This window comes from Ptiloglossa arizonensis, chromosome 9, assembly GCF_051014685.1.
Source record: "Ptiloglossa arizonensis isolate GNS036 chromosome 9, iyPtiAriz1_principal, whole genome shotgun sequence".
NCBI lineage: Eukaryota > Metazoa > Arthropoda > Insecta > Hymenoptera > Colletidae > Ptiloglossa > Ptiloglossa arizonensis.
Window position 1 is genome coordinate 6,813,245 of NC_135056.1, and position 22,302 is coordinate 6,835,546.

General features: G+C 29.8%; 4 protein-coding genes across 19 annotated transcripts in view; 2 read left to right on the top strand and 2 right to left on the bottom strand.

Moving 5' to 3' along the window:
* The window catches only part of Calpa (calpain A), a 29,141-nt gene extending 22,211 nt beyond the window's left edge, over positions 1-6,930 (top strand). For 6 of the 11 annotated variants that reach the window (XM_076320413.1, XM_076320418.1, XM_076320419.1 and 3 more), the window contains 8 exons: positions 213-430; positions 502-544; positions 888-926; positions 1,099-1,228; positions 2,775-2,909; positions 5,427-5,554; positions 6,048-6,243; positions 6,317-6,930. In XM_076320413.1, the coding sequence (XP_076176528.1) occupies positions 213-430; positions 502-544; positions 888-926; positions 1,099-1,228; positions 2,775-2,909; positions 5,427-5,554; positions 6,048-6,243; positions 6,317-6,402 (975 nt within the window). In that variant the 3' untranslated portion in view covers positions 6,403-6,930. The remainder of the gene's footprint in view (positions 1-212; positions 431-501; positions 545-887; positions 927-1,098; positions 1,229-2,774; positions 2,910-5,426; positions 5,555-6,047; positions 6,244-6,316) is intronic. The other 5 variants (XM_076320414.1, XM_076320421.1, XM_076320422.1 and 2 more) reach the window with 3 other exon arrangements.
* A 1,620-nt stretch (positions 6,931-8,550) lies between these two features.
* Positions 8,551-13,645, top strand: Upf2 (UPF2 regulator of nonsense mediated mRNA decay). 3 transcript variants are annotated; one of them, XM_076320412.1, is made up of 2 exons: positions 8,551-8,580; positions 9,816-13,645. In XM_076320412.1, the coding sequence occupies exon 2, from the start codon at positions 9,825-9,827 to the stop codon at positions 13,272-13,274; it is 3,450 nt and encodes a 1,149-aa protein (XP_076176527.1). In that variant the 5' UTR covers positions 8,551-8,580; positions 9,816-9,824; the 3' UTR covers positions 13,275-13,645. The 3 variants fall into 3 exon arrangements, with proteins under 3 accessions (XP_076176527.1, XP_076176526.1, XP_076176523.1); XM_076320411.1 differs by lacking the exon at positions 8,551-8,580 and adding an exon at positions 8,871-8,900; XM_076320408.1 differs by lacking the exon at positions 8,551-8,580 and adding an exon at positions 9,150-9,356.
* A 314-nt stretch (positions 13,646-13,959) lies between these two features.
* Positions 13,960-16,189, bottom strand: Icln (chloride nucleotide-sensitive channel icln). 3 transcript variants are annotated; one of them, XM_076320427.1, is made up of 6 exons: positions 16,175-16,189; positions 15,196-15,321; positions 14,975-15,120; positions 14,616-14,798; positions 14,445-14,534; positions 13,960-14,255 (listed from the first exon to the last, which is right to left on the bottom strand). In XM_076320427.1, the coding sequence occupies exons 2-6, from the start codon at positions 15,312-15,314 to the stop codon at positions 14,164-14,166; spliced, it is 630 nt and encodes a 209-aa protein (XP_076176542.1). In that variant the 5' UTR covers positions 15,315-15,321; positions 16,175-16,189; the 3' UTR covers positions 13,960-14,163. The 3 variants fall into 3 exon arrangements, with proteins under 3 accessions (XP_076176542.1, XP_076176539.1, XP_076176541.1); XM_076320424.1 differs by lacking the exon at positions 16,175-16,189 and adding an exon at positions 15,708-16,080; XM_076320426.1 differs by lacking the exon at positions 16,175-16,189 and adding an exon at positions 15,715-16,077.
* Positions 16,190-18,697: 2,508 nt separating this feature from the next.
* On the bottom strand, positions 18,698-22,182 carry Homer (homer protein). Of its 2 annotated transcripts, XM_076319515.1 has the most exons (7): positions 21,982-22,182; positions 20,683-20,839; positions 20,472-20,603; positions 20,142-20,393; positions 19,899-20,045; positions 19,508-19,783; positions 18,698-19,303 (listed from the first exon to the last, which is right to left on the bottom strand). In XM_076319515.1, the coding sequence occupies exons 1-7, from the start codon at positions 22,005-22,007 to the stop codon at positions 19,118-19,120; spliced, it is 1,176 nt and encodes a 391-aa protein (XP_076175630.1). In that variant the 5' UTR covers positions 22,008-22,182; the 3' UTR covers positions 18,698-19,117. The 2 variants fall into 2 exon arrangements, with proteins under 2 accessions (XP_076175630.1, XP_076175629.1); XM_076319514.1 differs by having other exon boundaries at positions 18,702-19,303; positions 19,899-20,393.
* Positions 22,183-22,302: the final 120 nt, after the last annotated feature.

Below are 22,302 nucleotides of genomic sequence, written 5' to 3' on the forward strand. Positions count from 1 at the left end.
ATAAGGTCAAGAATTCTTTTCAAATTTTAAAACCATTATTTTTATGTTTAAAACATGTTTTTGATGTATTTCGTAAACATTGTTAAACTTGTACAGTGTGAAATAATGAGATTGAGTTTCACTGCTATCCATTTCTTATTACTTTTGGGAAGTGAAAATATAGACCGAAGAGAAAGTAGTTTTTTAGAGGCACATTGCAATATTTTTTATAGTTGGAGGACCCTGGACGGCTTCCCAAACCGTTAGATATCAATTTCTTCAAGTACAATGCATCAGTCGCAAGGTCACCGGCATTTATAAATTTACGAGAAGTTACGTGCCGTTTCAAATTGCCACCTGGTGTATATTGTATAGTTCCGAGTACATTCGATCCTAACGAGGAAGGTGAATTTCTACTCCGAATCTTCTCTGAAAATAAGAACAACATGGAGTAAGTAAACTTTGATTTGATAAAGTTAAACTAGATGAAAACCTGGAATTTATATTGAAATTATATTTTAGGGAGAACGATGAAGAAGTGGGTGTCGGAGAAGTTGATGATAGGGTAAGGAATCTATTGATATATACATACACACACTAGATGGTTTACTAAAACACAAAACACGTTTCTCACATAATGTTAATATATTTTACAAACGCCTAGTCAGCACGGTAATTAATTTGATTAATTCACAGCATTAACGCGTAATAATGCAAACTGTAAACTAAAAACATTGAATCCAATTTACAATATGCATTTACAGGTAGATATGTGTATAGCTTTATTGTGCACTTGCTTCAAATACAAGTAATTATCTCGCAATGAACAGTATGGAACTAATCGATGACTAATGGATTCGTTTTAATTATTCATAACAATTCGCATGTTTATGTTGCTTGACTTCTAGGTGATTCACCCTAATAATTATAACGGAGATGGAGATAAGGTACGTAATCCGCATGTTACGTACAAATCGTTTCTTAAATAGTTTAATTAATAAAAGATAAAATTGAGTTTGTAAATGAACGAACACATTGTACACATTTGACAATTTCTTATTACAACATAAATTATTTATTTTACCTTACCCAAATTTGAATATTTGCCTTCCCTTCAAGGTTCGAGAAGAACCCGAGCCGGAACGAAATGAAGACAAAGTTCGAGATTTCTTCAGAAAGCTCGCTGGTGATGACATGGAAGTGGACTGGATGGAACTGAAAGAAATCTTAGATTTTGCAATGAAAAAAGGTATTATTTACATCCAGTTTTTCGTATTAACCGCATTCTTAGGTGTCTGTTTCTATCTTAAAAATACTTAATTTTGTTTAAACAATACATAAGCAATGAATAAGATTTTTAGAGATGTTTTTCGTTTATTTTACTTTCACTGTAATTATTTAGCAAAAATTGACATATCATACACAATTGTGATTAATATGTTACAAGTAAAGTAGTATTTTGTACTACACCATTCGCGATATAGCTTTTACACATGCACATTTACAATAAAAAGGTGTTTTTTAGTTATAAGTTGTATTTGATGTACGTAACGCAATTTTTCCGTTTATGTTACATTGTTTCTGTTGTTTGCTTACTATTAAAAGCTTCTATAATTTTCATGCTTTTTAACTTAATATTGTTTATGGTTATTGACAGTAGTATAATTTACGTACTTACGCTTCTTTATCATTAATCACTCATTTAGAATATTTGATGGAACACGCGTAAATAGCTCTGTGCATTTTGATTTTAGAAGTTTGTTAATGCACCATTTCGAATACTTTGTTGCCGTCGTGAATTATCGGTTATCATTTGAATGCTAATGCATTGCAATCTGCATTCTCGTTATTGTGTATAATCGTCTCTTTCTTTCTCTTTATGTTACTTCATACATACTATACATAAATACATTTGGGTTTCCACACGAAGCAGAAATTTTCATCGGAATATCGTGTATCTTAATTTTTGTCTATTATTCAATTAACACAAGTTATTAACATAATTTCTATGAACATAGATTTGTATATTTAATGTGCATTAAATTGTAATTAGTCAGAAATAATGATCAGTTGCCAAATGAAAATACTTTTAAATTAACAATTATTACAATTTCAATTTCAGGAAACCAAAGCAATTGTGAGATGTTAAAATCTCGTTAAAATTCTACAGGGTAATGTACAGAGGACAATAAATACATTACAGGTGCAAACATTAGAAGTTGATAGAATTCATTAGACAAACCAAAAGAGTCTTAATAAACGTATCCTCACGAACCAATAATTTTAAGAATTTCAACTTTTTAATTCATAAGTCAAAGGATATTTGTACGACTACACATAGTTTTTGCAACAAATGTTAAAAATGATGGCTGTTCGTTTGAATGCAGACTTTTATAAATTTTCTCAATGAATATCAGACCTCGAATTAGATGCATAATTTCAATTGTGAATATCACGACAAATAATTTTTATACATTCTGTACGAAGAGGGCCGGTGACTCGCAAATTCAAGAGGTCAACATTTAATTTATTGTCTTACGGACATGCGTTGATTAAGATCTGTTTATTTCTTTTTATGACTTTTATCAAGTCTCTAAAGTTGGCACTCGTAACTTATTTACATTCTGTACAGCAAGCTTCAATCCGATTGTATATTTAATATTTCTACTCGATGAGAATATTCCGAAAAATACCTCAAATTAAATCTTCGTTATCAAATGTATATATCGATTCGTATAACCCGAATGTACATATGTAAAATTTAATGTTAACATGTAGCTGTATGTTACGGGTAGAACTACCACAGTCGGCGCGTCGTAGTGAGGTTCTTGCCCCTGAAACCGTGCAAGGAAATGGTTCGTTTATCGACACACTCATCTCACTGCTGTGCGGCATTGTTTGTAATAATGAACAGTACAATAAGTCCGTAGGTAAGACATCACCTACTATATACTTCATACTACACCAGGTCACCCCGTTGTATGTATATGCAAGCTAAATCACCGTGAACGTTAGCTATTTTCGAATATTGTGGTTAGGGAAAAAGAATCTGTTTAGAGTCTGGAATAGCTCAATTGGTATAGCATAATTAGCCGGTATTATGAAGCCAAACGAGTGTCTTCAAGCGATTGCTCTTTGGACAACTTATTTTTATTTCAATAATATTACACTAGTACGAAATAAAAAACCCAATTCTGAATGACCATTAAGTTCAAGAGTTATACTGGGTATTTATTAATATGTAGCAACTACTGCAGCAATGAATTCAAAACTTAAAAAGAACAGAAAAATTGATACAAATATACGTCCTATATGACCTTTTTTCTAAGTCACAGTTGTTTCTGCATTTTGTCAATTATTATATTACCTCGCTAATTGGTTCAGTTAGTCCCTCGGTAACTGAACAGGAGCTGACCCTAATCGCGACATGTTAGAGAAGTAATACTGTATTTGATTAACTTCTAAGGAAACATTTGAAATGACTTTGAACAAATCTTAGTAAAATATAGAGAACAAACTATCATCCGACTATGCGATCCCTACCTGTAAAAATACTTGTTAAAATATACAGTCACTCAAAAAAGTATTCGCCTACCCCATACGTGTAACATATTTCATGTACTTAATCAGGTTCAAAGTTAGAATTATCAATTTTGATTCATATTAATGCAAACCTTAATTAATAATTCGAATTAGGATACTTTCAATTAAGTATGGTATACATAATTTATTTAAAACTTGTGATAAATTAATGGAACTAGATAAGCGTAAATTTCATTAAAAAAAAATTAGTTCAATTCATAATAGACTAAAATTGATATGATCTCGTAATAAGATCAAACAGATATACAACAAAATATTAATTTATTTTCAATTAACTTTATACAAAAAATAAACACTTTTACATGCGCCTTTTTGTTACTTTCATGTATAAAAAAATTTTGTAAATACATTGTGTACAATTTCTTGTCACTAACATAAAAAATAGAATAAATACGTAAAATATGTTATGTGTACGGAGTAGACGAATACTTTTGCGATTAATTGTAAAATAAGCTGTAATTTGGAAGAAAGGTCATATCGGACATGCGTTTATATGAACTTGTTTTGTTGGTTTCGAGCTGTGAGCTCATCTCTAAAGTACAGTAAAGTTCTCGAGTTACGGGCTCTCAAGTTACGCAGTTATGCTCGCATTCATGTCTTCTTTGTATCTGCGTATGTATTCACGTATTAAATAAAGTTTGTTTTTCTTCGATTCTTCTTTCCAGAAAGAAGTACTCATAACTCTGTTTAACTTAAATGAACTTTTGTAATGAAGATTATATACCAAATATACTGTTCAACGAACGAAATATTACTCCCGTTAGGAATTATTAAAATTGTATTGTATGAAACGTTTTAGTCAGTCTTCGAAAAATTTACTAGTACATGAAAATTACTCGATGCTGATCACGTGCCCCTAACTGATAGTAACGTGTTATTTTTAAGTCTGATTCGATCTTTCTTTCTTCCTACAATACATCATATTTATACGATATTATATATTTATTCACACGTGATCGTCTTCGAAATTAGAAACAGCGGGGGGGGGGGGGGGGACTGGGTAAGAAGTAATCCTTCGCATAAAAACAAATTGAAAATTTACGATAATATTGTTTCGAATGGAGCTCCATTTTTGTTCATACTAAATTTCAAAATTCTCTTTATAAACTTTAATCATTTCCGTTATTTTAATTATTATTGTCTTAAATGATTAGCAATGGACAATGGACATACTGCTCAGATTTAGCAGTTGGAACGAGTTTACGAATTCGATTTTCAAAAACAATTTCAAATGCCTTAGGGAGAAAAAATCTGTCAACGACTCTGCTAGCTCATAACACCGGTAGATAAAAAAATCTAACTCTAATCCAACCACTTGATTCTTTTTCTCTCTACAGTAAAGTTTCGTAAAACACGCCCAAAAAAGAAAAAAAAAAACAAAAAAAAAACAAATTATTACTCTCAACAAAATTTGCACTTATTAGATTCGACGCGCAAAACAAAAAATTCAATCGTGACTAATTGTTTTAAAAAACAATTATGTACGTTAGATGATTAAATATAGTATCGATTCTGTGAATGAACGCATCTTTTGCATGCACCCTTGCCATGATAAAAATAGAAACCATTAACGAGATCGCTTAAAAACAGTTGATTAAATTTCAAATGCAGTATGCAACAAAAAGACCTGTTAATGCAGCTAACTGTACTCTCGTTGGTATAGCCTATTGCTATCTATTTGTAATTTGTTCGTATATGTGGTGTTGTCGTAATCGGTTGCAGTTTATAATGATTTTGCTTTTTACTATTTCAGAAGTTTATACTTTCGGTCGAACGTTCATCGTAAAGCAGTTACAAATAACTGTGACCAGATATTACAGTTGGAAGTATTTTTTTAATTTCAGAAACCCACGATAAAGGATTCAGTAAGGATGTATGCCGTAGCATGGTCGCGATGCTGGACGTGGATCACTCCGGGAAACTTGGATTCGAAGAATTCAGAACTTTGTGGAACGATATAAGAAAATGGAGGGTACGTTAAATCTATGAAATAAGTGTGTAGACACCTACGAATTTTAAAAGTTACAATAATTTTCGCTTTCGTGTGAAAAAACAATATCGCGCTTGAAACCGGGGTAGGTAATGATTTTTATCTCGAATCGAGGCTCAGTTACATACGCATGAAACATCTGACGAAAATAGTGAGCAGGGTATCCGTAAACGAGATAAATTAAAAAAGAAAAAATCGTTACGAAAATATTATCAATGGATTGGCGAAATTCTCCCGATGAAAATGACTCTAAACACGACCTTGTTTGTTTTATGCTCGATTAACAAGTACTTATTTAGATTCATTTTTATTGAGAAAACCTCATCGATCTATTAGTAACGTTTAAAAATAAACAAACACTGGGGGCGAATTTCGTTACTTAAATCTGATACGAAAATTGTCACTCGAAAGCAAGAATTACTGTGTATTTTGAAATTGTTGAAAATTATTTCTATAAATGCTATTTAATTTTTAGGCGGTTTTCAAATTATACGACAAAGACGAGTCGGGATATTTGAGCGCATTCGAACTGCGGCAAGCGTTAAACAGCGCGGGTTATCGGTTAAATAATCATATTTTAAACATCTTGGTCCATCGTTACGGAACGAAAGACGGTATGATCACGTTCGACGATTACATAATGTGCGCAGTGCGACTCAAAACAATGTTAGGTAAGCGAACGAACGATTAACAAACCGAGTATCGGTATCTTATCATCCAAAATAACGTACATTATTTTTCTAGACATTTTCAGAGAACGAGATCCGGATGTAACTAATACGGCAACGTTTACGATGGAGGAGTGGATAGAAAAAACATTATACTCGTAATCTCATTTATGTGTCGAAAATGTTGAGAAGGGAAGATAAATACGTCCGTATCATCGCTACTATTTCTTCTATTGTAAAAAACTTGACGAACTTAACCCTTTCCAAATCGAGCAATTGTTTCTTTACTTACCGTTTCCATTATACGTTATTATCAATTAAATCAATAAAACGGTAATTTGTTTAGGTATGAAGTACAATGTCCCATATTTCGTGGTGCAACCGAACATCGAATAATATTTTTTTCAAAGATAAATTGAAAATGCAGAGCAATATTTATTTGTACAAGCCCTTGTATTTAGTTAAAATTGGATTCAATGGATCGCGTTACAAATGCTCGTCAAGTGTGTAAATAATATATATAAAACTTGTAATTTATAACCGAAAAGCTATTTTTTCAACGTAAATATTGAAAATATTGGATAATTAAAAGAAGGAATCGTCTAAATGCTTGAAAAGCTAAATATTTAAATTATGTTGACCAAAGTTCACGTGTCATTAATTTGTCTAAATAAAGATAATGAAATATTATTTTAGGTTTCCTTAGCTAACCTGAAACTTTACGAACTTTGGTAACAAATTTGATGATCAAGCATATGCGCGCATACCCAGCGAATTTACAAGATCGATTATTTCGAAAATGAAGCTTGGTACGGAAACATTTCATTCCATATTTTCGGTTTATTTGTCACAAAGAAATCACTTCCTCTTTTTTCGGGTTGTACCGCGTATTTTAAGATACCATTTGCAGATGAACCGGAAACATCCGGAAGTATAAATACGTTACCGACTTCGTTTAAAAAGTAGAAAAAAGACAAAGAAAGAAAAAAGTTTTTATCTGTGTACGTTATCATTGAAAAATTATGTATAGAATTGTACCATTTGTCTGTTGCATTTGTATTGGTACTACTATATATGGAAAATGAGTAATATATAGTATTTTACGTGCCTTAAAGTAACATTGTACATCTAAATTCTTATTTTGTTAAAGTTATAATAATTTATGAAATCAGGTATAAATAAATAGTCCATAGTTTTATATACAAACTCTTAATGCGATTAGAAAACATGAAGAATTTTAATACAATTACCAATATTTCTCATTACACAAAGTATGCATACACAAAAATTGTAAAATTTAAACATCCATTCATACTATACTCAAAATAAAATCCAATTATTTTGCATTTAAACTGTTATTTCTTATCCCACTTTTTCTGTATTTGTTATATAAAAAATTTGTTCTTTTCATATACTTTATACAATTTATTATCATAATCGGCATAATTATATACATTATACTTAACATAAACATATTTAACTGATAATTGGGAAAAGATAATTTAAAGAAGTGTAAATAGATGTTAGAAGCAATGCTTTTTTGTGTTACGGATGGATAGTTTGTGACCCCCTTTTTCATTTTGGTGTCACATTTGTTATCACATCAGAATGGAATAAAATTATAAGACTATAAGCAACAAGAATTAACTCTAAGTATGACAACAAATATTACACAAATACTAGGTGTACAAGTATGGAATATGGATTGTTTTTCCAAAATAACATGTTATTTTCAGAAGAATAATAAAAATAGCGAGCAAAATTTCACATATGCTTTTGCGCCTCTCTATCTGCCTATCGTTCAACTCATGTGGCACCCACCTGCCGGTCTTCTAAATCTTTCCCATCTCTCGTAGGCGATTAGAAACAGCTTATTGACTAACGTTCAATTGCTCTGCGAGTTATTTTTGTGTTTGTGAATCATCTTCGTCCAACAGAGCTTGCAATTCCACATCTTCGTATCTTTTTGACGGTTTTCCATGTTCCTTGTCTGCAACATCGAAGTCACCACTTTTGAAACGCCGAAACCATCGTTCACACATATCTTGGGATGGAATATGTTTACAATGTTCCTTGAAGTAACCGGTACGATTCAGCAGCAGTTTTCTGCAAATGAAAACAAAAAATTAATGCTGTCCGCGAATGCTCCTCACTTGGTATAAATTGCGACATATTGAACACAGCAACACAACACTATTAAAACATTTTTTCAATTTATCACTTGGGCGCATCTGACACTTATTGATGGCGCAACAAAATGGCGAATACAGTTAAATATAACTCCTAGAATCACTATTCTTAAGTGAAGATGTCGCTTCAGGACCACTGATGTTTTATAAGGTCGGTGTTTCATATTGTATAACACCAACCCTCGTAAAATGAAATGCTATTCCATGTATTGTTAATGATTTAATTGCTAAAAAGTAGTTACATATTAGTTTTCACATTTTTTGACAGAAGAATATATTTTTAAAATAATATATTAATAGGTTAACTAAAAAGTATATTACACATACACACTGTTTTAAAACTTTAGTAACGTATTATAAAAACATATGTAAATCTAGTCTATACAAGTGTGTAATTGGTCAGTTTGTTCTTTTAAATCGTGTATCTAGTTTGGCGGCATTACTGGTATTTCAAACAACATATGAAATAAAGTTAGTACACAAATTAGTACAAGACGATAAATGAACTAATTATTTGTAAATAAACAGTACTTATTTTCGTTATTAATTTCAATATTATACATATAATGCAAATAAACAAAAATAAATTTCATTTTTTGCATTCTCGAAACTAAACTTATTAAATAATTGTTTCGAAATTACAAATATATTTTCAATAATATTTGACACTGTTTTTAATAAATCATATTGTATACATTTTAAATTTACTTTGTAATTTGAATACAAAAACAAAATACAAACGAATCTCGATGAAATGCAGTATCGTAAATAGATAAGTATCATTATCTTTTATCACGTGTATATTATATGACATCTTTTACTGCAACGTTAATCTCAGTTCACTCACATAGTTTCTTAAAACACGCACAGCTACTGAAAGTTTAGCTGTCGTCTGCCATAACATAACCTCCTTTACTCTTTGAGGACGTAAGTAAACAATTCTAAGAATTTTATAACAAAAATTGTACAAAATAACAAAAATAGTTCAACTTTTGCCCTTAACTTGTTTCAAACAAGAGTTTAATTCTTAGATAAATTTTATTATTTGTCATTTAAATTCAAATATATGGAATATTAGAAAACAATATGCACAATATTTCGTAATAAAAAAAAACCTTGCATCAAAAGCACAATTTTACATTGTTATTATATAAATATTGTATTTCAATAATAGCACGATTGTTAAGAAACTATAAATTTAGAAGTACAATTTTTGACATTTTATGATGTAGAACATTCACCATAGAAAGAATGGCTTTACTAAATTTTTTACTATATTGTTTACGTTATTGAAAAGATATAAATGTAGTTCAATTAATATACACATACATATAAGTATGTATCTTAGATTATATTGTGTATAAGTATATATATTTTATGCAACAGAATTGAATCATGTCGGAAGTTGAGGAAGCAGCACCAGAAGCCACAGAAGCAGCTATTGAACAGGATGCTGTATCCAAAGAAGACAAACAATATTTGACAGAATATGTGAAAGAAACAGAACAACGGCTTGCTATGAAAGAAGAGATTCGTGCATCTAATTTAAATCCTAATAGACCACCAGACACATATTTTAGTAAATTAGATTCAACACTGAAAAGAAACACAACATTTGTTAAAAAATTGAAAAACTTTAGTAGTATACAATTAGATACAGTTCTAAAAGATATGACACATTTAAATTTAACAAAATATATAAGTGAAGTTGCTACTGCTTTAGTAGATGCTAAATTAAAAATGACAGATGTTGCACCTGCTATTAAAGTATGTAGTTTTTTGCATCAAACATATGCAGAATTCTCAACACATTTTTTTGAAAATTGGCAAAGAATTTTATCTTTAAAAGTTGTGGATAAGATTGCAAATCCAAGCAAACTTAGAGTAGACCTTAGATTTTATGCTGAGTTGGTTAATGCAGGAATTTTCATACATAAGCAAGGATTGCCTTTACTTGGTTCTGCATTAACAGTTTTAATTAATATGGACAAAGAAGAACATAACAATGCAAGTATTATTTTAAGTTTTTGCAAGCACTGTGGTGAAGATTATGCAGGTCTTGTACCCAAAAGGGTAAGAGAAATATCAGAAAGATTGAATGTACCAATCCCTAAAAGCAAATTACTTTCACCTGATAAACAACAGAATGTCAGATTATTGCTACGAGATTATTATAACTCATTGTGCAAACACTTATTAAAGGAACATAAGGATCTTCAAGCTTTTGAAAAACAAAATCGAAAAATATTGCAAACCAGAGGTGAACTAAGTTCTGAGAGAAAAGAAAAACTTGAGAGCCTTCAAGTATCTTACGAACGTTTGCTCAATAATGTACAAAGTTTTTCTGATACTTTAGATGAACCTATGCCAGAACTTCCTGTTGATAGTGAAATGAAAGCAGAAGCAGAAGAAACATTAAAAATGATCAGCGAAGGTGAGGAAAACAGTATCTTAGAGGATATGTGGGGGGATGATGAAACTAGAAGGTTCTATGAAGTTTTACCAGATTTAATAGTATTTCTTCCGGGATCGTATTTAAAAGAAGTACCTAAACAAGATACCCCAATAAGTGAAGAAGCCTTAGACGAAGAAGTAACATTTGATGAATTAGAAGAAACTGAAAAAGTTGATGAACCTGAAGCAGAAGTAGATGAACCTCAAGTCTCAAACATAAGTAATAAAATACTTTTGGATGCATTCCTAACACATTTACCAAATTGTGTAAATCGTGAAATGATTGACAATGCAGCAGTACACTTTTTAATGAATCTCAACACAAAACATAATAAAAAAAAGTTAGTCAAAGCATTATTTGGTGTGTCCAGAATTCGTTTAGATCTACTGCCATTTTATTCACGTTTGGCTGCTATTCTTTACCCCGTTATGCCTGATGTTGGAAACGATTTATGTTTAATGTTAAAACATGACTTTAAATACCATGTACGCAAAAAGGATCAAATTAACATTGAATCAAAAGTAAAAGTTGTTAGATATATAGGTGAACTTGTCAAATTTAAACTTTACTCAAAGATAGAAGCATTGTACTGCTTGAAAGTTTTATTACATGATTTCACTCATCATCATATTGAAATGGCTTGCAATTTATTAGAAACATGTGGAAGATATTTATTTTGTTCACCAGATTCACACCAAAGAACAAAAGTATATTTAGAACAGATGATGCGTAAGAAGGCAGTCACAGCTTTGGATTCACGTTATGTAACAATAATTGAGAATGCATATTATTTTGTAAACCCACCAGAATCTACAGGTGGTGTTTCTAGAAAGGATAGACCTCCAATTCATGAATTTATAAGAAAATTGCTGTATCAGGATCTTTCAAAAACAAATACCGATAAAGTTCTTAAATGGATGCGTAAGTTGGATTGGGAAGATGAAATTGTGTCATCTTATGCAATTAAATGTCTCACTGCTGCATACAATGTTAAATATTTAAATATTCGATGTGTAGGAAGTTTATTAGCAGGACTTGTTGCACATTATGAAACTATAGGTCCTCATGTAGTTGATGGTGTGTTAGAAGATATAAGACTATGTATGGAAATTAATTTACCAAAATTTAATCAACGTCGTATTGCTATGGTTAAATATCTTGGAGAATTATATAACTATCGCATGGTCGAAAGTGGAGATATTTTTCGAACACTGTACCTTCTGATTACTTTTGGAGTCAGTATGGATCATTCTGTACCAAGTGTCCTCGATCCACCTGACCATTTGTTTAGAATTCGACTAGTTTGTACATTGTTAGAAACCTGTGGACAATATTTCAGTGGTGGTTCTAGCAAGAAAAAACTTGATTATTTCCTAATATTCTTTCAAAATTATTATTGGTTTAAGTACACAGATCCTATTTGGACTTCTGAAAATCCTTTTCCAGTAGGTATTGATTATATGTATCGCGACACATTAACGATGCTAAGACCTAAAATGCAATTGTTTCAAAGTTACAAAGAAGCTCAATGTGCTGTGGAGGAGTTACGAAATACATTATATCCCACTCTTGGAAATCCTATTGCAGAGGATGGTGCTGATCGTACAGATGGAGAATCCGATATGGGTATAATTGCAGAGGGAGATGAAGAATTAACTGTAACAACTGGAAATGGTAGTGGAGATGCGAAAGGTGTGGCTGATTTACATTTTGAAGAATCTGAAGATTGTTCTGAGGCACAATCGGAAGAAGAATGGACAGCTGATGCAGAAAGGGATGACACTATGGGTACTCAAGAAAATACACAAGGAGATCAAAGTCTTTCAGAAGGCGGTACAGATGGTGTCCTTATGGATGTTACAGAGTTAAATGCAGCATTACCAGCTGGTCCTAGAAGAGTAAGTTGCCCAGAAGATGATGACTTTTTGTCTGCTCTTGATAAAATGGTTTCAGACAATATACAGGATAGAATGCGAGATTCAGTAAAACCACAACAAGTAGATATTTCAGTTCCTTTGCATGTAAAAAGTACTAAGAAAACATATGAACAATTGCAAGAAAGACCTACTGATAATAGTACAGTTGACTTTGTACTTATGTTAAGAAAAGGTAACAAACAACAGTACAAAAACTTAGCAGTTCCTGTGTCATCAGAGTTAGCAATGAACCTTCGAAATCGAGAACAAGAACAAAAAGAAGAAAAAGAACGAGTTAAAAGATTAACATTGAACATTACAGAAAGACAGGAGGAAGAAGATTATCAAGAAACTATTAATCAAAGTACAAGACCAGTGACAGTAAATTTAAATAGAGAACGACGACAAAAGTATAATCATCCTAAAGGTGCACCAGATGCTGATCTTATTTTTGGTCCAAAAAAAATTCGATAGACTCATTTAATTGATCTTGGTAGTATACTTGGCATATAAAATCATAAGTGGTTTAACATAAAAATGCAAATTATACAATGTCGGTATTTTCTGTGTAGGATTTACAGTGAACTATTGTTTTTTTACTTTCAGTTTAAAATTCACATGTCTGTTCTTGGTACAGATTCTCAATTGTATGTGATTTTTATTGTAAAAATATTGTTCTGTAAGTATATTAAAAATGCACAAATGTGTCATATATGTCAATATGTATTTCAGTATATTTCAATGAACAAAAAATGCGAAGTAACAAAGTTACGATTTTTTTATACAATTGATACATTTAAATATAACTATGTTCTTGCTTGTTATCCATACAATAAATTACATAACCTTTATGTATGAATAAAATAATTTAATTTTAAATTTAAATGATCAGTTTAATGAAATTATCATTAACATCAATCATGTACGTTTTGCAACAAAAATTTACATCTAGACATATGTCAAAGTGTTTTTATAATTTAATTCAGTATTTGTTGAACATAAAGAAATACAATATATTTAAAATTGCATCATAAAATTATGTTTCTGAAATAGATGTTTTTAGAAGACTTTATTGTATTACTTCTTACTTTTTTTCAAATCAATATAAGAAATTAATAATTTTTTAAGAAAAAATACAAATATATGTACAAACAAAGAGTTGAGTTTGATATGCAATTGTTTATTTTTACCTAAGAAATTATTACCGTGTACAAAATGAATATAAATAAATGTTAGGTGTTTTAAAGTTTGATACAGCTCTGTGATACAGTCTGCCACAATATCACATATCTACCATAATATATGATACTGGTAATTATAAATTAATACTAAATACAGATCTGCATTTTGATGTCACCATACTTTATGGATACTCTTCTGCATCTTCAAATTGACCTGCTTCTATATCCATAGCTTCGTCTGCTTCTGTGCCATTGTGATTGGTACCTATTTGTTCTATATAAAATCACAATAAACATTTACATAGACTTACAGTATCATTCTTTAAAGTTCTCTGATAAAAGTATTAATCTAATGTAGAGTCATTCTTTAATATGGAAGGTTTTTTAGATATCCTATTTTATACTGAAGCCATCAAATTAATTTAATTTTTTAACAGTAATGGTTGTAAATTTTAGATATTACCTGTTGGTAAAATGTAGGGAGCATCGCCGGCACCAACTTCATAATTTTCAAAATCATCTTCCTCTGCATCTTCATAAATATCTTCTTCAGCTTTGAAAACACAAATACTTTATACATATACAGTTTTTGATATGGCAAATTTTTGTATATTATAATATTAATTTTATTTACCATCTGAGAAACTATCCTGTGGATCAGGATGAAATGCTTGACATTGATTCATTGCTTGAAACATTGCATCCAAGTTATTGGTATTGTCAGGTGCAAATCGAATTTCTGTGATGGGAGTATCTGCATCCTCATATTCATCTTCATTTTCTGAACCAGTTTCAGAGTTTGGTGGTAATGGTACATCTAGACAAACAATTGTATGAAAAGAATGTAAATAATTATAACCACAATATTTTCTATGAAAATTACTCAAAAAGTAAAAACTAGAATATTAGTTAATTCTTGCATGTGTCTGAATAATATTTAACTTTTACTCTATTTTGAAATGCATGCATAAGTTCATAGAAGAATAAATATACCTGGTAGATCTACTTTTGCATCAACCATAATATATAAACATTGCCTCGGATGTACTTGTTCATCTCGTGATATGGCATGTAAAGATATATGAGGATATTCAAGTGAAAATCCTTGTTGTGTATCATTGTTTACCCAAGAAAGCAAGCTACCAATGTGAACGTTACATTAAAACATGTAAGTAGTACTATGAAACCTAAATTTGTTTCATTTCAGTTTTTACCTCTCTGTAATATACAGAGTTCCTTTTCCCACCTCTCTATCATTAATGTACACAGTGGTATTTTTCTCTGCATGACGTATTCCTTCCTGTGGTGCAAGAAAATTGCTAAGCACTACCATTTTTAACCTGTAACATACAGTGTTAAAATGTTTATCATATGAAACTAATTTTATTAAGTTAAAAAAACTATTAGTTTTAAAAATAAAAAATGAAACTAAATAAAAATAAAATAAATATAAGATTATGCCGAAATTTAGTCAAACACAATACCGATTTTATGACACTATACATAAAAACATGCATGTGCCTACGTAAGCATTTTTTAAAAAATAAGTATATTACTAATTATATATGTTTTATTTAAATAAGTTATGTATAGATGTGAAAGCAATGTGAAACATAAGAACACAATTGCATGTTTTAAATACTGATTTTACTGGTCAATAATATTAAAGTTTAATGTCTTTTGTTGTATTTGTACAATTACATTAATTGATAGTATGTAAACTCACCACTTACTTGTACGAAATTATCGTAAACAACGATGAACAAAATTTTATTTGAAATGAACGTATCTTTGAAAAATGGATATCCCGATTTTACAACTTTAGTTCTTATACAACACTTCGATTACTTTTTTAGTGATTGTAGCAATTTGTATGTCGAAAATGATGTATACAATAATTAAAGTTCACTAGTATTTAATAATTGCGAAAAACAATATATATATTTTCATTTTATAATGTTTGTTAATGCAAAATTTCACCACAGGTTACAATGTTATGTTTCTGTTTTACGTTATTGATGCAGAGCACGGAGTGTAATATACGATCAGTTCGTCTATATTGCATGCCGTATTTTCCTACGATGAACCATAGATGGTAAACTACATATATATGTGTAAAGGCGGGAGATTCTTTTACATATTGTTTAAATTTTGATAACTAAAAAATATTCAAATTGTTTCAAAAAATCTTACGTTGCAGTATCCAACGACAAGAGTTATACACAAGTTGAGAATCACTGATGTATCTATATTTTAGTTTGAATTTTAACCTTTCTATGTGATTAAATTTGACAACACTAATTGCACTATAAAATATATGAATTATTTGAATTCATTATTCGGTACAAAATTTATATAATAATGGCAAGGTTGTTTAGAAACATATTTATTTCAATCTAACAAACGGAAAACTACTGAAGATATACAGTTATTTAAGTATTTAACTAAATTAAAATTTTTGTATCTATAAATAATAATAAAATAATGTTAATCGCGATAAATATCATTTAAAATAAATAACTGTATACATAAATAAACAAATAGTTTAATTTTATCTGTTCAGTTTATAATATATCGACCTAAATTCAAAAAGTAAGTGCGAAAATTAGTATTTTTGATTTTTTTACTTTCTTTCTCTTTGAATTATATATACATTAATTAATGTACCTACATAGTTTTTATTATTATATATTAATGATGAAGAAAAGTCATATATAATATTTTAGTCTTTTTAGGAAAATAATATCTTCTATTAACATACATACATATATGTTTTTCATTTATTATATAAAGTTAAAATATGTTTTTATGCCTACAGATGTAACACTTCGTAAAACGTTGAAATTTTTTAGATTTAATGTAGGATTTTTATTGTAAATATAATTGTCTAAGCTTCTGAAATTTACAATAAAAGAACTTACCTTTCAAAGTTCGGTATTCGTGAAAAAATTTATTTTGTTCATCATTCTTTCGTATGCCTTCGTTATAATAATTAACGAAAAAATAATGTCACTTATAAAATATTAATATATCGGTAATGCGTGCACAAGCCCTTAAAGCGGCGATTTTTTGTTTACGTAAAAACGAAGTATTTCAAGTTATAATGTTGAACATTATATTGTTTACATATATAGTTATTATATTGTAAGCATATTTTGCTTGTTATTTCTATAGAATACAAAAATATAAGTTTCTTTATCATACTCTCATTAGATTTTATAGTTTTAAATGAAGAATATGTGTAACAAAAATTGATAGCAATTGCAAAAAGTATTGAGGCCACATTAATATAATGTGCTAATATAATAAGGTAGAAGTAATGTTTCATATAATATTCATTTATAAAAATATAGGTGTAGTAACACAATTGATAATAAAACACAAGAAAGCCATCTGAAAATGTTTTTTTATTATGATTACATGTGGCAAGCGAGGCTTTTGTTTCCAATTCCTCAAATTTAAAATTCATCTCCGCAACATTTTTACGTACATACATACATACTGTCAGTACAATAAAAAGTGCTCCTTTTAGTATTTTGCACTTCATTTACTACTAGAAATTATTTATTGTTACAAGAAATATCACCTTGACATCTTTCAGAAGGTCGGTCAGAATCCTTGGGCGAATTGTTTTCTAGTGAACCTATGCTATTCAAATATAACATATTGAAGAATATCTGGCTTGAATGCTATAGAATGTTTTAAAAGTTAGTGATAAGTGAATAACAAATCATTTACATTGGAAAACATTAAATTTATTTTTTCAACAGTGAATCAATGTATATATCATGGTTTCATAAAAAAAGTAACAAAACATTTTGCACATTAAAAACATTTTTTTTGCACAATATTTAAACATCTGATAATCCTTCAAGCTGAAACCACTAGGTTACCCATTGTAAATGAACTATATTATATATTTTCTCATGCCATACTTCGTGTTAGATATCAACGATACTGTACAGCTCATGCCAGACTCTTCAATTTTATATATCCTTACATTATTGATAAAGGTAAATAATATATGATAGAACAATATGGATACAATGTACAGCTGAATTAAATAGTTATACTACATAATCGAGTATCACTAAACGTTACTAATGTTAATTGTGCATTTTTTTATTTGTGTTCATGGGTAACTGAATTTTATTGTTGATTCCAAGGGGCTAAGTTCCAAAAAAACATTGAGAGACATGTATCCCATTAAATCTTGTGACATTTTTGATATGTTTTATGTTTCTAAATATCATAAAAGTCCTTTGTAAGCATGTAATGACAACCTGATTGACAGTAACAGTAGTAACAGTTATAGAAGTAGCACTAACAATGACACTACGAGTAATAATAACAGCAAATAGTAGTGCAGCAGTAGTAGTGGAGGTAGTTATAATAGCATTAATAATGATAATAATAGTTGTAATAGTATAGTAAGAGTTGTACCTTAGTAATAAGTCAAAGATCAATAGTAATCAGTGAAATAGTATTAGTAATGATGACCGCAGTTTAATTGTAATTATAATTTATTTATTAGACATTTAAACGCAATTGTAAGCCAAAGTAAGCTATAGATAGATCTAATTTGAGTGATATATAAAAATCCACTATAACAAGATATATAAAAAACATAATACAATAAACATTAACGAAATAACCCATAGTAATTCTTTTAATGTTATTCTTACGATGCAGTATAATAGATATATAATATCTAAAAGAGATTCTTGTTCTTATCTGTGCAGAAGTAAAAGCATCTTCTGTATTTGTATCAATATATGAAATTCTTTTGTACATGCAGGAGTATACAAATTAAAAAAACATATAAAATAATATTAAAAAAAAAGTATCTTTATATACAACAAGAATACGAGTATGGCACGAAAGACGTTTATGAAAAATAATATCAAATATTGTCATTAATTTAACATAAAATAAATACTTTAGAAAGATGAAATCTACCCTTATCATTTGAAGATAATGTCCTTAGTTTACCTTTTCAAGACTTTTTTTTTTATTATGTATGTTTTTTTTTGGAACCTTTCCCTTTGTATTAATCTACACCGTCCATTTGTATACTTCACTTATATCGTAAATACAAAACTCCTAAGAACATTCTTAGGTTTACTATGTGCAAACTTAAGTTTGCAGTGTGTTCGTGATTTCTCGATGTACAGTTACCAAATCTTGTATATATCCAGCTAATCTTGCATTTAACGTATCCAAATTTTGTTTTTGAACTTTATTTGCACTTAATGCAAGTTCTAATTGTTCATGGACAACCCTTAACATATCACGAAGTTCCGCATTTTCTTTCTGTAACGCCTAAAAAATAAAAGTATAAATTTAATTGAACCTTATTTTAGTTTATGTCCTTCATACAAAAAATTATATGTTTTTAGATAATTTGTTTTTATTATTAAAATCTATATCTTATTCTTCTTTGTAAATGTTTACATTATTTTATTTAATTTAATTTATTTTATTAACTATCATCATGTAAAATAATAATTTACAACATATACATACTACAAAATCTTTATTTTTAGTAGCCATAGTGAGAGCTTTGATTTCTTCATTTCGTGTTCTAAGTTCACTTTCTAATGCTTCAACTCTCAACCTTAATGCTTCACTATTGCCTTCTGCAATTTTTCCAGCTTCCAAATCTGCATATTTAGCTTTCACTCTAGCATTTTCTTCTTTATACAATTGCAATTGTCTTTTCCATTCGTCAACATTGGCTGTAGATTCCTGTAATGCACTTGTTAATCTTGCATTGTTTGTTTTTAAAGTAGTTAACTCAACCTGCAATAAAATTAAAGTTTCAACAATTAATAAACAAAAGAGGAGAAAACAAGGTTTAATTATATATGTTATCATATGTATTTATATTTTTATTTTTTATACGTATTGACCGTACCTCCCATTTCTTAGCGTTTGCAGAGCTTTGTGCTAATGCAAATTTCAGCCTATCATTCTCATATTTAAGCTGCATTTCAGCTGATTGTGCACTTTGCGTAGAACTAAGTTGCGATGGTTTTCCCTGATGTTGCGGACTCTCTGTACTCTGCTGAGAAACACTCTGTGATCTTGAATGGACTGCATTTTTCAATTCGTCATCCATTTTATTCTGACAACTACCAGGTAAGGGACTGCTGCTTACCAAAGATACACTGTTTTGAGTAGAAATCATGTTGGCATTTGGGTTTGGGTTATTCGATGTGGATACATTGGAATTAATCATTGATGAATTTGGTGGATCTATAAGATCTTGTTCTGATGATGGCATACCCGATCGCGATGTAATCGGGCTAACATTTGCACTAGTAGCAGGAGTAACAGACGAGCTGTTTGATTGTAATTTACCACTAGCTAATTTAGTTGCTTCCTTCACTTCATGAAACTTCTCAATAAACTGCCAAATGAATGATATTGTCTCTGAGATTGTGGTGTACACATGGCTGTACATTAACTAAAGACGTATTTCACAAACCTTTCCTAATTCTTCCTCAGATGCAAAGCCAAGACCGTACACGGTATTGGCTCTAACATCTGACCACTGGCCAAATTTTTGCGATGTTTTTGTGAAGGTCATATTTGGAGTAATAGTACTGTTTATTACTGCCTAAAAATAAAATAAACATAAGTAATTTTTAAATATAATGCAAATATATCTTCTTTTAAAAATGTACAGTTTCAGTTACCTTTGTTCCTTCAACGGAAATTATTCTATATAAACTTCTTGTTGAGTCATAAAAAAATGAAACAGATACTGCTTCTGTAGATGCTGGTATCCAAGATCGTTTTGTCTTAGGATCGATATGAAACACGTGCGCTTTGCACGTGAAAATAGGTTGTTTACTGTAATTTATTAAAAGCAAGATAGGTATTTAAATATATCTATTTAATTAATACATGCAGTATCTACTTATGCCTTATACTCAAAATACAAACTGTAGGATTTTAATAACGAATATCTGAAAGTTTTTCTGTTTGCAGAGCTTTATTCTATATATTCTACAGAAACATAACAAAATTAAATACATTAAAAAAATCTCAAATGTACATATTTTTACATGCCTTAAAATTAATAGAATGAAAATGTAACATTGTTATAATTTAACATTACATTTAAATAACATTGATTTAGAAGAAATCAAAAGAAATGAATGTAAACAAGCAATTCTGTTTTATATTTATCATGAAAAGTGTATTTCTAGTTGGAATTTTCTAAATTTACTATACGTGCAGTAATTATACAATTTATATACACTATTTAAAGTAAAAGAAAATTTTAATGATCAATAAATACTTAAATTTTAAACAAAAAATAGTTATAATGGAAATGCAACATGTTTATTCTTCTACTAAAATGTAAAGCCACTTATGCAGCCTATCTGAAAAGAAATAATATATAATAATAATATAGCAGTTAACAATGGTTTGACCATAGATGAACAACATTGTTACACTATATTAGAATTAATAAAATTGTGTTTAAATATTTTGTAATAACAGAATGATGTCATTGAGGGGTGAAACTTTCGGAAAAAATTTAGTGATGAATATTTTTACACTTTGCAGAATAAATTCTTTGTAATACAAATCTAAAAATATATCGAATGATGCACGAGTAAACAACTAGAATAAACGCATCTCACGCGGTACCGACTTATCCCACTTTCGCTGTTCTATTGCGTAGTTATATATAGATAAAAGAAAAGAAAAACATTCTGGTCCAGACTCCTCTGTTGTACGCACCCACCTGAACGCGTATCTGCGATGATGTAGGGAATAAGATCATAAATAGACAGGAAAAGATAGTACAGATCGTTAGCCAACGCAATGAAAGTGACCTATTTTTATATCAATCGACGTTATTTGATAATAGAAGAATTAAGGATAATTTATAGTACTTGTATGCGACGTGGAGAGTGTGCCTCGTGTGTACATATATTACACACCCTTAAAAGGCGGTGCGGAATATCACCACGTTCACTTACCCCATTGTTTCTTTGCCGGATGCCATACAAGTAAATGTTAATTTCACAGGCTCATAGAAAATTCAATTTAATATGAATATGTGATAACTATCTGCGTATAGAAATTCTCGAAATTGTTTGAAGATTTATAAAAATCCGTCCAACAAGAGATTAAGGTACACCAGTTGACAGCCGCCATCGGCCAAAACTATATAGCGAACGGCAACGATCACGCAACAACATGAACTAGTCGAGTTTCCACCATATACCTGGATTTAATCGATTTTCTACGAAAGGTTGCAGTCTATTGCTAACCTCATAGCTATCTTTCGAAAAAATCAC

Excerpts from the sequence above, each read along its gene's own strand:
- Homer (XM_076319514.1), bottom strand. The coding sequence starts at position 22,007 with ATGGCATCCGGCAAAGAAACAATGGG. Across the intron at positions 20,604-20,682 it reads TTTCCGTTGAAGGAACAAAG|GCAGTAATAAACAGTACTAT; the intron begins GTAACTGAAACT and ends TTTTATTTTTAG. Across the intron at positions 19,784-19,898 it reads CAAACGCTAAGAAATGGGAG|GTTGAGTTAACTACTTTAAA; the intron begins GTACGGTCAATA and ends ATTTTATTGCAG.
- Icln (XM_076320427.1), bottom strand. The coding sequence starts at position 15,314 with ATGGTAGTGCTTAGCAATTTTCTTGCACCACAGGAAGGAATACGTCAT. Across the intron at positions 14,535-14,615 it reads ACAGGATAGTTTCTCAGATG|CTGAAGAAGATATTTATGAA; the intron begins GTAAATAAAATT and ends GTGTTTTCAAAG. Across the intron at positions 14,256-14,444 it reads TCCCTACATTTTACCAACAG|AACAAATAGGTACCAATCAC; the intron begins GTAATATCTAAA and ends GATTTTATATAG.
- Upf2 (XM_076320412.1), top strand. The coding sequence starts at position 9,825 with ATGTCGGAAGTTGAGGAAGCAGCACCAGAAGCCACAGAAGCAGCTATT.